This window comes from Centrocercus urophasianus, unplaced genomic scaffold, assembly GCF_019232065.1.
Source record: "Centrocercus urophasianus isolate 14NV4802_14NV808 unplaced genomic scaffold, USGS_Curo_1.0 seq_2, whole genome shotgun sequence".
Lineage (NCBI taxonomy): Eukaryota > Metazoa > Chordata > Aves > Galliformes > Phasianidae > Centrocercus > Centrocercus urophasianus.
Window position 1 is genome coordinate 5,248,541 of NW_024884755.1, and position 14,993 is coordinate 5,263,533.

The 14,993-nt window shown below is 35.6% G+C and overlaps 1 protein-coding gene across 4 annotated transcripts in view; it reads right to left on the reverse strand.

The window, feature by feature from the left end:
- The window catches only part of PHKB (phosphorylase kinase regulatory subunit beta), a 64,908-nt gene that overhangs the window by 45,312 nt on the left and 4,603 nt on the right, over nucleotides 1–14,993 (reverse strand). For all 4 annotated transcript variants that reach the window (XM_042821370.1, XM_042821373.1, XM_042821371.1 and 1 more), the window contains 6 exons: nucleotides 11,102–11,191; nucleotides 10,094–10,232; nucleotides 7,494–7,593; nucleotides 4,486–4,593; nucleotides 2,554–2,634; nucleotides 47–162 (listed from right to left, as the gene is read on the reverse strand). In XM_042821370.1, coding sequence (XP_042677304.1) covers nucleotides 47–162; nucleotides 2,554–2,634; nucleotides 4,486–4,593; nucleotides 7,494–7,593; nucleotides 10,094–10,232; nucleotides 11,102–11,191 — 634 coding nt within the window. The remainder of the gene's footprint in view (nucleotides 1–46; nucleotides 163–2,553; nucleotides 2,635–4,485; nucleotides 4,594–7,493; nucleotides 7,594–10,093; nucleotides 10,233–11,101; nucleotides 11,192–14,993) is intronic.

Here is a 14,993-nt window from a genome sequence, read left to right on the forward strand (position 1 = left end):
GCACATTCACTCCTTTTATCTGAAAGCACTACATCCTCCCATTTACCTTGAATGTAGCTCAGGGCAGCCATTGTTGTATTTGCTTCCTCTTTCCCAGACACCAAAGTCAGGTACACGATAGGCTCTTTCCACACAGAACACAAGATTTTGAATGAAGGAAACCTATGAGGGGAAAGAAAAAAAAAAAAGGCTCAAGAAAACTCAAGCATATTTTCTGTTGTTCATTTTCTCAGAAAGACAGATTTGCTTCTATCCAAAATTTCTTTCAAAGTTTTGATGCTCCCAAGTTCAGATATTCTCTGTAAAAATGGTTTTCAGTCACTGAACATCAAAATCTGTCTCCAATCTGGTGGCAATGTGATTTATGTGGAAGCCCCTACAGAGCCAGGGACAAAAATGATTTCATATTCAAGACACATATTTGAAGAGCTCCAAAAAGGTGGCAGTTTGATCTTTTAAATCAGATTTCTCCTAAAAATAACTTCAGAGAGCAAGATAAATTAAATCCTTCAAAATGAGGGCACAAATCTTTATGCTACTCCTTAACTCATATGATATGCTGAAAGTTCTACTAAATTAGCTGTAGATAATAATATATATTTATGCAAATTCAAACACACTCCTTTAATAACAAAAATAAAACCGGAACCAATTTATTCTAATTAAAATCCCTTCTTGGATCAACATGTCTCAACTGAATATTCAGGTTACACAACTATAGCTGGGGACTCACTTAAGCAGACACTTTTTCCTCATTTACGCTATTAAAAGAGACAAACATCTGAGTTGTAGAAACACTGAAATGTTGAAAGGCACTGGCTCCCAGTTTTAAGTAACCTGCACATCTGTTTTGTCTTTTTCTCTATTATTTTCTTTAAATCTTAAAAATGTTACTACTTTATGCACTCTTTATGCTAATACCAATCCCCCAGTGATATATAACATTCCAAACTTCCTTGCCTCTATGTATCATTTCACTGCTAAAACAGTGGGATGCTTATAAAGTAATTATTTACACACAAGTCTTTTCATAGCTACTACTTTCAAGGAAACAGACTGTCTCAATCTTATGCCCAGTAATGTTCTTTCCAACAATTTAGCATTTGGCTGTATTAAAATAACCTTTGTTTGAATTAAGCTAGAACACTCAGTGACTCAGTGTGGGGCTTCTCTTATTAGTGTCATTAAGCATCACTATAAAATCTTGCTGATAACTTTCCACCAGTGATACTGCTCAGAACTTCAGAGAAAAATGGTCAGTTAGATATGAGACTAACTAGGAGCTTCCAAATAGCAGATTTACGGAACAGGAAGGAGCAGGTAACTAAAGGGGAAGAAAATGTTTCTAAATGAAACCTTCATAGAACAATTATTCTTATCATGGATACGTACATTTTATAACCAAGTCAGTGCTAAAACACAGAAGTTATGGATTGCATATTAAGCTTATTTATCCATAAGTCAAGTATGTGAAGAGCAAGGTGTAATAAAAAATATGAATGAAGCATCGAAGAATGCAAATACTGTTATTATTTTTTATACATAGGTGTTTCAATCAAGTTCACTCACTGGCACAGTCATATGCTGCTCTCTTTGCTATGGATGCAAAAATGAGACTGAATTAATTTTTCAACTACAAACAGATGCAACTAGAGGATAACTCATTGATAGCTGCAGTGCCTGACAACAAGCAGCCTAGTATACAATGATTTCCTCATAAGCCAAGAGTTCTGTGTATAAACATATCCATGCAGACAGCCTGCCAAAAATCCACCATCTGTCAGCACCTTCCACGATGCTAGCACTGGCTCAAAACCCACTCTAGGAAAAGAAAGACTAAATAACATCATGCAATTCACAGCAGAAGAAAAAAAAAAAATTGAACACAGATTTCAAAGTAAAAGCATATGCACTATTTAATCTACAAAAGATATTATGGCAATTCATGAAATCTTAACTGTTCTTTTAAATACCAAACTAAGCAATGAACGAGTGCTCAAAGAAAAACATTTCTATAAAGCAATGGCTGAAGTACACCACTGTACACCACTGACTGCAACTCCTTGAAATTGCTATGCAGGAAGAATTGACAGGCACATACAATGCCCATTGCAGTACTCTTCCATTCCATTGTTACTCTCTTCATCATTCTCAAAAATAATAGGATTAAGCAATTAAGAAAACAGCAGTGTGTTCTAAGGTTTGGTCAGTTCTATCCTGTTGTCTCCTCAGGACTTACTTTAAATATTATGTTGAAAAACAGCATAAACCAAGTAGGCAAAAACATAGATACTAATACTAATTCCTAGAAAAGAACCTCAGCTAGAAATAACAACTTTGAGCAAAGAGGAATCTGATAAGGTTCAACAAGAGCAAGTTCAGAGTCCTGCACCATGGGAGGAATGACCATATGCATCAGTACAGGTTAGGAGCTGACCTGCTGGAAAGGAGCTCTGCGGAGAAGGGCCCGGGTATGTGTAACAACAGAACAACTACTTCAGAGTTGGCAATGACAAGTTAAAGCACGCTATAAGATCAGAAATCATTTTGTACCTCATCTGTGTTGTAGATAATCTGCAGCCCCGAAGAGATCATCTCAACCAAGTAGAGAAGAAATAATGACACAGCATTTATCTGAAGTAATTAAAGACAGAACAGAAACAGTAATTATGTTTACTGGAGTCAAACAAAAAAGTTAAATGCAAACTCACTAATAAAGATGGCACTGGTACAACACAGGATTAGTTTTGGTTCTTCAAAAATATTATCCTAATATATCAATTATCCTATATAAATTGATGTGATAACAATAAAAAAAGTGAAAAAACTCAATTATTTATATAGTAAAAAATAAAATACTTTTTACTGTGGAATAATGCTTTGACTGATAGGAAGTCATATCAGTCATAAGTTGCTCAAGTTTACTTATGTGGCAATTCACCAAAGGCAAGTAACGTATCAAACAGAACACACAGCACATCTGAAAAACAGGTCACTTTATCCATAACTGGATCTTTAGCATTATCACACGACAGAAGTATAATTGTAACATTCACAATCTGATGACCTTTACGTAAAACTTTTGTTTTGTTGCAATACATGACACTTATTCCTAACAATAATTACCTTCAATAGCCGTACTGGACAAGCATTATGTTTGTTTACCATGAATCAAAGTAAGAGTCTATCAATGACTCAAACTAAGACTGCTTTTATTACACAGAACTACAACAAAATTGAGAACCTGTAAATCTTAATACAGAAGTGTACCTTACTTCAGTGAGATATAAAAACACAACTTCAGTATATGAAATTTTGAGTAACTATCCAGAATATACATTGAAATCTCATCATAAATCAATCAGATTAATAATATCTTTCAGAATCTATAAGCTCCAAAAGATTTAAAGACCACTAACTTCAGTTTCTTAATACAATCTGAGAAGCATCAAGTACAGCAACATTGGCTGGCCAGCTACTTAGCATACTCCTTTCTTTCCCACAGTTACCCTCTGACTGCTAGAAATCTCCAGATGACAGAAGGAAATGTGCATTCATACAAAATTGAGAATTAGAACCATTACACAACGCTTCCCAGGTCCCAAAATTGTTGTTTCCTTCTACAGATAAAACAAACAACAAAAATGCCAGATATGTCAAAATGCCAACTTAGGGTAACTCCCAAATTCATTCTTCTCAGAACTTAAGTTTTGTGAACCCAATACCTCTACTATATTTTGCTGATGTTGGCACCAGGAAATTAAATAATTAATCAACTTACTGTCACTTGAGAATAATTTCAGTAGCGGTTTCTGACTTAAGAATACATAGGTTTATGGGAACACAAAAGGACATAGCTAAGAATGCAAAAAGGGGTCTGAAGGTAAGAAGAAAAAAAGTAAATCAACGCTTTAGAAAATTGAAGACAACTGCACAATGAATAGAGCAGTTAGACAGTGAATCTGAGTAGAAACCACTGCACAAAATAATAAGCAACAAATCTGTAACTAGACAAAGCAGTTGACAGTATCCATTACATCTTTGCTATGAATTAAAATTGCTCGGACTTATAGACAATTAAACTGGGAATGTTAAAATAAAAATTAAGAATTCAATGCATAAATCACACTAAATTTTTCATTTTACTATTACAAATACTTTAATATTTAATATTTTAATAAAGGATTACTTACTGACAGCTGTCATTTGGTCTCAAAAAGCAGTCTCATTAAAAGGAAACAACCATTCACCTCCAAACTCCCACAGGTATTTCACTACCTTGTGACCAAAATATACCACTGACCTATATCTGAAAACAGTCTGTCCCTTTCACGAAAAGATGCAGAAAGAAATTCAGTGTTACAATGGTAACACATCTAACTCAAATCTAAACAAATTCGGAGATGCTCCATCATGAAGGAATTGAGAGTATCATTATTAAAGGTCATCTAGACTTTCATTTACACATGTGCACACACGCTTTACCTGAAGATGACCATATTCATTATGCGAGAAGACTTCATCTCCAGTATGTGCATTGAAAACAGAATGAAGACATGCAGAGGGTTTGGGGTCCTGCTTAAACTGCTGAACCTAAAAGTGAATTAAGACCATAAACATAAAAACAAAGTTAATGATTTCTGTCTGCTTGACAACTGCAAATTCACTATACATATAACTCAGGTGTTTTGAAACTGACTTACATGTGCATCAAGCTATGTGAACTTAGAAATTACAATCCCAATATATATCAGAACCTACATTATACATAAAGTCGACATATAGTGGAACAAAATTTTTCTAATTTATTTTGTTTTAATAGAAAAATCATCTTATAGGAAACTCCAGATGCTTATTTATCTTTATTTTCAGGTCAAACACCTCGCTGTAAAAGGGCTGAAACTTTTACTAGAAAACATGCTGAAGTATGTCATGTCTACTTTGAAGTCACAGAACTGAAATGTGCTTACAGGATACTGTCACATAAGCTTCCAGGTGATTCATCAGCTCTCCTTAGGCAATGTATCATGCATTCCATACTCTCCCATACGTGGGGGCGACTCCTCTTCCTCACTTGTCTTTCCTAAAATGCCTGTATCTATCCATCACGTGGATGGATACACAGTTACATGAGCTATCCCACTATTCTTCTGCGATTCCACTGAGATCACAGCCCAAGACCTACACACTCTTATCACTGTTCCTGTTTCTTCCCCACAGTGCAGTGAACGGGCACTTCTGGGAGACATCCAAGCACACTTATTTCCCATTAAGGGCACGAAAGCTTTCCCCTCCATAACGCTGTCCCAAAGGTACCTCCTTATTCACATACATACACTTGGAGCCATTCCACTTGAGCTGATTGCTACGTGCCCTCTCTTTACAGCACTCTGGGCCCTTTACCTGCCTACCATCACTGACCACTTCCTCACTTGACTGCAAAGAACTTTCTCTCTCCCTTAAGACTTTGGTATAAAGCTGCTCTTGCTGGAGGTCGAGAGTCCAAAACTTACATTGGGAATAACAATTAGCATTTTTATGAAACATAATCCATACAACTGAATAACTCCTGTTGTACCATTTTATGATATCATGCCTCCTAAACTACAAATAATTTAAAAATAAGTTTATTTGGTGTATGAATGGTGAGATTCTTAGGGAGCATCTGAAAAGCACTGCTGATAGTTCAAAAAGATGACAAAGCTCACAGACGAAAAATAGTACCCCAGATCATAACAACTACAACTCATGGGCACTATCACTGGACCTCAGAATTAGCCACTCAGGTAGTAATTAACTACTGCATTCCTTTTCTAATACAAGAGATTAACAATAACGGAGTGAAATAAGAACTACAATGGTCTTATAATTAGTTTTGCTTCCTGTCTGGAATGTCAGAGTGTAAGATAAGAAAGGCAGAGAAAAGAAATCTTCCCAGAGAAAGTAGGTAATCAAAGAATATCCTTCTCTGTACTTCCTCAAGGCATGCTATGCAGCAGTTCTTTCAATTACTCTAACCAGCATGGACAGCAGCTAGATCCTGTTTCATGACATTTTCCATGCTGACCTGACCTTTATGGAACATACCTTTCCACCAGAAAAAAATACACAGCATACAGTGTAGGGCCCAGTAGAATAAGTGATATTGTATGGAGTTACCACGTCTAGTTAGGGAACATATTCAATGCATTTCAGCTTATAAGTCAAGTTCATTAGCAATAAAAGACAACATCTGCAATTTCTCTTACAAGGAGCATAACCTATAGAGTCTTAGTCACACCTCATCATTTTGGTATTTATAGCTCATGATATTAAAAACTACCATTCCTTAGAATGAGGTCAGCACATACAAAGCCCCTCAGATAAAATCAAATTTGAATTATGTCTGTCAGGTAACTGAGATAGCTTATTACTACACAGCAGGAAAAGGAAACCTTTTACAGTAATGAAAGTGAAAAATGACAACCAGTACATCAACAATTTGACTGCTGTGTTAATTTAATACTTATTAATCATAAACGCATTTATCATCCTCAAAACAAACTGCTCCATGTAAAAGAGAACAGTAACAGCTTGAATGTAACAGGATCAATTTAGGTCAAGATTACTTAACGATCTGAGACTACAAAGAAAATGAAAAAAATATGTCAGCATAAATGCCGCTGGTAACATGGCTGATTTCTTACTATTATTACCACTACTGACACATGCCTACAGATTTTACATTCCAGTTTGTGTACTTATAAGCAATGTGAACTTCACAGTAACGTGAAAATGACTTTTAACAACAGTTTAAACTCAGTGACATGCAACTTAAAATAGTCACACTGAATACATATATTTAACTATCTGTAGCATTACTGCTAAGCTAATTACGCAAAACTAAACCACTACATCTAAATTTTGACAAGGAGAAGCCTTGTATGCTGACAAGAGGATTACAGGCTGAATATATACATACACAAATTGTAACTGCATTACAACATAAATAAATTACTATTTCCTCGTTCACTTTGGATTACTGAATTTACAGTATTACATCAAATAAGACTGCTGAAGAATGCAGCCCAAATAATCCTAAGGATTATGTATGTAACGGAAAAAATGCAATAACAAAGTTAACAGTCCAAAGAACCTCTCTAACCTTAGCTAAATGAAATTCTGTATCTTTTCACTCAATAAATCAAAAGGCATTAAACAAAAAACCCCACAGTACAAGCAACCTAATGTTTAAATGAGGTAAATAACTACAAAATGAACCCCAAGAGGTTTCAAATATGCCTTGCTGTTCAATCCCTTTGCAAAATTCTTGTTTCTTTTGTTTCCTAGAACAATGCAAACCTGGCAAAAAAGAAGCAGCTGTTCTTTACTGGACCACACAGCAATATTACATTTTCCTTTTGAATTTTATCTATATTTAGGAGTTAGCATTTACAGCTTAATTAATCCCTTAGAATTAAGTGAGTGCTTCCGTCCACACCACAGTATTTTACCTTATCGGCCTGACGCATGTAGCAGTAGAGAATTCCTCTCATACACTTTATAGCAGAATGCTCCAGTTCATGAGTTCTTCCCTTGTCATCATCAATACGCCTGGTTAAGAGAGATAACTCATAAAACAAATTGGAAATGCATTAAGAAAATAAAAGGCACATTAGCGCTTTGGAAAATTAAGTACTTAATTAACGCTGTCTGGTGCCTTCACCCATATCAACATACTTATAGCCCTACCCATGCTTTTGTCACTAAAGAAAAATTAAAATCTGTATTTTTAGGTTATGTTGCAACTTACACAAACATTCCTATTTCAAAAAGGCACAAAGGAAAGAAAACACCTTGAAGTTATTATAACATTTCAAGCCAGTGTTCTTTGAGAAATCCAAAACGTAAAAGTACTTTCAATTCTGCAACGCATCTGCCATTCATAACTTAGCACTTATCATGTTAAACTACAGCTATGCATGCAAGTTCTGAAAGTTACCTACACAACGTCCAGAAATGTGCCAAAACACCTCAGTTATTTGATACCATGAAATAAAACAATGCTGGCAACTGTTACATCACTGAAGAGACACTAAAAACAACACCAACCTCAAACTATTTTAACAAGAAAGGCACTGTGGGTAAACAAGCCTGATGATTGCGTTCACTGGTTAGCCTTCCCCAGCTCTTGATTTCTGACAGAGTTTCTCACAGTGAAAATTAGGTTTTCTCACATACTATACTTAAGAAAGCATTTCTCTGATTCAAAGATGCAAAGTACCATAATTTGCATGCTGATATTTCTCTGCCCATTTTATGCATAGGAATCATATCTTTTCCCATCATCAGGAACACAACAGCAGCTTACGCTGAAGTTTTGCTACCTATGCTGAAAATTTGAAAGTTAGAGGTAACGTAAAAAAATCGTGCATATCCAACATGCTACTTAAATGATAATCCTAGATATAAAATATGTACTTCCTTTCAATTATGAAGCTCACATCAGAGGGTATAGGGGAAACAACAAATTAAAACATAACAAAACAAACAGGGCAACTTTTTATTCAGCAGTAAGATTTATTCTCCATATTACTATAAATCCAAAGAGCAGTAAAAAAGCACAAAAGGCTCTCAAGTCCTCATGTAACAACTTACATTTTTCTTCTTTTATTCACAGCAGCAGCACTTGTTTTCATAACAGGTTCTTAGGAGTTTAGCTTTTATTGAACACTACCAGTAGCATGAGTCAAGCAGAGATTTTGGTTTGGTACTCCATGCAGAATGCCATGTAAGCCTTGTATCTTGGCCCATTTTGGATTTTAGCCACACACTTAATTTCAGTCATCAACTTTTGCCCATCAAAGGAAATTCACAGTGCAGCAGTGATGCCCAGGGCCTTGTTCCAAGCGTAAATGGAAGTAAAATAAACGACTTGTCCTGCTACTTTTCCCTTCCTTCAAACTGCAACACATTTTATTTATTATCTTCTCTGATTCTACAAATTGGGAATTCAAGCCCAAATAACTCAAGCAATGCTATGCCATGTTTCTTTCCACAAAGCCCTTTCAGCTGCTTAAAATTCAGAACCGCCACTTCTGCCCCTTTTATTCTTCCTTCTCAAATTTTCCTGTTTTTTTTTTTTTCATTTACAAATGCTTTTATTTCACCCAAAGAAAGAGTAATTGAAAGAAAGATGCAAAGATTTCAATATAATGGAAATGAATAACAATTATGCTTTCTGAACATTAATTGCCTCATTTTTGGCCTTTTCAAAAGTAAACACAGACTCGAACTTACAAAGATTTACGTCTTCTGTTTCAAAAAGCTTTATTCTGAAACATTTCCTAGGACACAATTTTTAACAAATGTTTTTTTTACATTAATGTCTCAGGTATAGAATCTCAAGTCATAAACAGAGACAAAAAAAGAAACTCAAAACCTTTTTTCCTGCTAAATAGATCAGGTTTACTACAACAGTAGCAGCTCATACTATTTCTGGCACTACTTCAGTAAAATATACCAGAATTTTGTTAAAGAGCATGATTATTACCTCACCATTAGATGGTAACTAAAAGAGAAAAAAAGGAAATTAATCAGTATTTGCACACTATCATCTTTGTTCCAAACGCTACATTTGAGCTGCCTATATATGCTTGAGAGGTTGAGGAAGCAAGGTTAGAGACAATGAACACTTCCTTAGCATTCAGATAGAACTGGTGATACAACTCTCCCATTAAGACAAATCACGTCATTCATTTCCAGAACCTTTTAATAAGTAACTGCAATGTTAACTGTGAAGCCCCTTGTATTTTATGGTGCCTTCAGTCCTGCATATCTTCCACTTCCTCAACAAATGTAACAAGTTATTCTTATGATTTACATCTTGTTTTGTAGCCCCCAATCCTGGAGGTGCTAAAGATCACGTTGGATGGGGCCCTGTGCAGCCTGATGTGGAAGGTGGAAGACTATTCATGGCAGGGGAGTTAGAACTGGATGGGCTCTAAAGGCCCCTTCCAACCCAAGCCATTCTATGATAATCTTTTAAAATATTCCCAGTGTACTGCACAAACAAAAGTAATATGGCAAAGATGTTAACTTAGAAGTTATTCACCTGTAAGCAAGGGCTAATGCCCAGGAGCACGCAGCACAGTAAAGATTGTCATGTACTTTTGCCTTTTGGTTATCTCCATACGTCTTTGTAGGAAACAGACCTGTGGTTGGGCTTTGATGAAGCAATAGTGTGGCCTTAACTGAAAAAAAGGAAAAAGAAATAATAGTGTTAACAATGATATTCCTTCCAGTTTCTGCATGTGAATAGATCAAGATGGGATAAGTTACAGCAAGCAAAATATGAAGTTCAGGAGAGACACAAAAACCTTTTTTATGCTGCTTGGACAGTCAGATTCTAACTTCTTACAGAAAAAATAAAAAATAATCATCTAATAATCTATGACTATTTCTATAGCAAAAACCACTCTGTACAGAATCTCTCCAACAAAATTCTCTCCCTGACTAGCACACAATAATAAGCTACCATTTTATCACTGTTACATCCAAAAGAATCCTAATTCACTCTTACAGCTGGGACTGGATTTTCAATATGAATTCTTTGTTTTCAACAAGAAGTATAATTCTGGCCAACCAGTTTTGCTCCTTTCAAACTCCAAGAAGAAATTTAGGAAACTATCCCCAGCAGGAATAAAGTAGCAGTGATAATTGGCATGTAAATATCAATTCCAATTCATACCTGGGGTTAGCTGAAGCACTTAAAGATATGAGCAGATTACTTAAATCCCCTCCTCATCTCAGACTATCAGATGATACTCAGAACTTATTTTACTGTTTGGCAAATGCAGATGATACTTTTGATAAATCATGACTTGTAAATACTGTTCAAGTAATGCATGAAATACATGTATTATACTATCATGGCAAACTTATGAGAAATTGTAATGACAGAACCCTTTGCTTTTCAGAAAGCAGAAATCCTTATTAGAAATTGCATATACCACTTCAACATAAAGCTGCTTACTGTTATAATCTTAATTGTAAAAACTTTCACAAGTTGCAGAGAAAATCTGTCAAGGTAGGAATAACTCTTAATCAATTTTTTACTTACCAATTCTGTAGTAATGGTCTAATTTATCCCACAAACTTTCCCCCTCTGTTTTAGGAAGGTTAATACTTTTAAGTGGCTCATAAATTGAACCTAAAAAAAGAAAAGAAAAAAAATCAGATAAAAATTAGTTACATAATTTCTATTACTAAACTACAATATGATTTTTCATGTTAATTAAGCAAAGGCCCAATTAATCTAATTTCAATTGAAACAGAAAATAAATCATTTCTATAATTTCACAGAACCTAAGATTTCCATCTACATTCTTTCTTCAGTACCTGTCCACACAAACTCTGTGTCCAAGTGGATCCCCAATGCCTCTTATATTTAACTGAAGCAAATGCTACACAAACATATATTTAATTGTTAGAGACAGCATATTAAATGTCAAGAGTTTCCTAAGAACCTTAATTTCTTAGATCTCTCTTTGCAGTGTCTCATACATAGACTACTCCCTATTTGTACCTGACAACGTAGTGGAAGGATAAATTTCTTAAAAATTGCTGAGGTAAACCATTTCCAGCTTCTAAAGTTAAGAGTGACATAAATCACTGTGGGCTTTATTCAGTGTTCTAGATGGCAAGAACTCCCACAGAGTCATTTGTAACAGGAAGAATGACAATTTCCCCTTTCCGGACTGCACGCTGCCTTTCTGAAAAGCTCAGAGAACAGACTGCCTAGGAAGCCCAGGCAGCCAAGCAGCTCTGGCAGGATGCAGTAGAACACTCCTACTCACATTGCTTCTTTTGCACTCCCAGCACATATCCAACTGCTAGGCAAAGAGAATGTCCAGATACAGGACTCTCAATCGAACCAAATAAATGTGTGGAGTGGTGACAGAGGCTTTATTAATTAAATCCTGTAGTGAGGAGACTGGGAAATGTTTCTGGTTTCCCTGCTGCTCATTAGTAATCACTTTTGCTTTGGAATAGCAGCACTTAGGAAAAAATTCCTTTTCTCCCAGCAAAAAACACCACCTTCTGTTCAGCTTGAACAGAGTCCTGTGTGTCTGTTGCACTGGGTTCTCTGGTAATGTCTAACCACACAGTGGAGCTTCCACTGCCACCTTGCCTTTCCTCATTGGGAGAGATGGAAAGGGCCTGAGGGGGAAGCACATAAGACTCACTTGTTTAGTTGCCTAAAATAATTTAAAAGACATGAAGTTGCCCTGTAATATGAAAAACAAAACAAAAACACCTTACATCACAGTTCTTATACCTTCTGTTTAAAAAAATAAAATAAAATAAATTTAAAAAAATCAACATTCTGAACTTCTTTTTTTTTTTTTCCAAAGCAATATTAATCGGAATTTCTGTGCTTTAGTAGATTCATGAGCTATTCCTATTCTAATTCAGTTGTTGAGCAAAAGCACACAATGTTAACCTGCAGTAACAGTATTTTTACAAGGTGACACAGTCAAAATAGGACAGTCTGCATAGGAAAAATCTTTAGTCAGCCACTTCTTTGCATATAAAGTAGCAAGTTTCAGCAACATTTACTTACTAGATTTTCAAAGGCAAAAAAAAAAATTCTTATACTTGTTAACTCTGCAACACACACCTATGGCACTGCACACCTATGGTGCACTCTACACATGAAGCAGGTTCAGAACACCTGCTTCCTGCAGATCGCTAAGGCCAGCACTGTGCTATGTGAGCATTCACAGGCACACATACACAAACACACAAGGTTTAAATTATTGTTGTAATTTACATACTTACCAGACAATCTGTGACCATCTGTGGCCAACAGAAAAACAGAGAGTTATCATGAACAAAAACCATATACTTGGCTTCTATTTCATAGAATGAAGACTTCAACTTTGGACAGAAAGACCAAACATAATAAAATGCATGCAAAAGTTAAAGCATCAGGACCCACAAACTATATTCTTCCACACATATCAAACTTTACCAGAAGAAATAAATGAAACAGTCAGAATTGACTGTTGATGATACAAAAAGATGAAGGGTGAAGTGGATCAGAGATCAAGAAAATAAGCAAAAGTGTTTATCATTTAAAGAGTACACATATGAGAAATTGTTTAAATGACCACTCAAAACTGAGCTCTTCCTTTCACTTACATACCGACCATAAAGACATAGAATCATTAAGGTTGGAAAAGACAACCACGCTCATCTAGTTCAACAATCGACCCACCAGCACCATGCCTACTAACCATGTCCCTCAGTGCCACTTCACTCTTCTCTTGAAAACCTCCAGAGAAACACAGAACCACGTTCTGTTTGCACGTCCAGAGCATTGTGGTAAATTATGTCTCGTTAGTACCAAACCAAATCGAAAGCAACAAACAGGCAGAACCAACAAGAAGCAAGGTGCCCCAGGTGGATTTATAGTGAGACCAACACCCACTGGAAGCTGCTAGCAAGTATTTACAGGACAGTTGAAGAAAAAAAAAAAAAAAAAAAAAAAAGGCTGTCTTACTCTTTTCCAGAATCTGACAGTTCATTTCAGCAAGACATGAACATACTACATACAGCTATTTTCAATTACATATTTAATACAGGTTTTTAAAACTGGAAAAAAAACGGGACAGCAAGATTTGAAGACTCTAAAGCACTGAAACCGAATGACATATGCAATCCTGTTCTCAGCACTGAGACTGAAGGAATGACACATGCAATAATTGAGCTCTCTGTTTGCACGTCAGCATTCGGAATAAGGACAGTAATTTCAACGACTATTTTTCATAAATATCTCATTTCATTACAATCATACATTGGGAATTTCATTCAAGGTAAATAAGTGGTATGAAGGAATATAAAAAGTATCTTGTTGACTTAACACAACAACCCTGTACAAAATTTGAATAAATGGTAGATGGCATTTTCTTCCCACAAGAATCACAGAAATGAAGTATGCCTACTGTTTCCCTAAATCAGAAGCAGATTGCTGCAAGTCAGTAACTACTTGAAAATGACAAAGAACCTTAACAGATAGGAAATTAGAGCTGCTTCCTGCATAAAGACATTCAATGGCTGCTAAAAGAACACTGAAAATCCTTAGCCCAACTCCAATTTGCTATTTTTCTTCATAGTGCACTAAATACACTACATCCATTCTTTGATTGGAAAATGGGAAAATAAATCCTCCTTTATTTCAGAAGTATTTCCTATCACCTACAAGTTCCAAAGTTTCATCATTCTTCAAGCTGAAGAATTACTAAAGAGGAGTTATTTCCTTCCAAAGGATTAGAAAACAGGAAAAGATCTGGAACAGCACAGTAACTGATAGAAGAGACATCAATTATTAATGAAGACCTACAGTAATATTTCTACAAGATTAAGAATTTCTACAAGACATGGGAACTATACAAAAACATTGACTAGCACATGAAACTCAAACGTACAACAATTTCAGGAAAAATCAACAATTTATTCATCTCTTTTGCTTCGGTTTTGTTCTAGTTATGTACAAGCTTAGCATTAATTGCTCTTCAGGGAAGAGCTGTGCACTGCCGATATATTTAGACTGAAAAGATATACACAGCATTTCAAAATCCTCTTCCCAAATTCTCACCCACACACCTCCGAACCTGGTCTACAGTTTAAAATTTGCCTATTTTAAGAATGGATTGATGGCTCAACTTTTACAATGTACATAATTAAACCCAACAAGCAACACCCTGAAGTTTAACCACATGTGAATGGAAGCAACATGGCAAGAATTTTACTTCTAAGATTTCATCTGCCAGAAAAACACAAGTCAATGTACACTTGGATAACAAATATCAGAACACAACAAACAAAAAAGCATGAAAACACCAAACTTCCTTCTAGGTTTGATTTATGGCATGAGAATCAAAAGTGACTGCAATCCTTTAATGCAACACTCGTTCAGGATGTAATGCAACACTTGAGCTGTGGGCAAG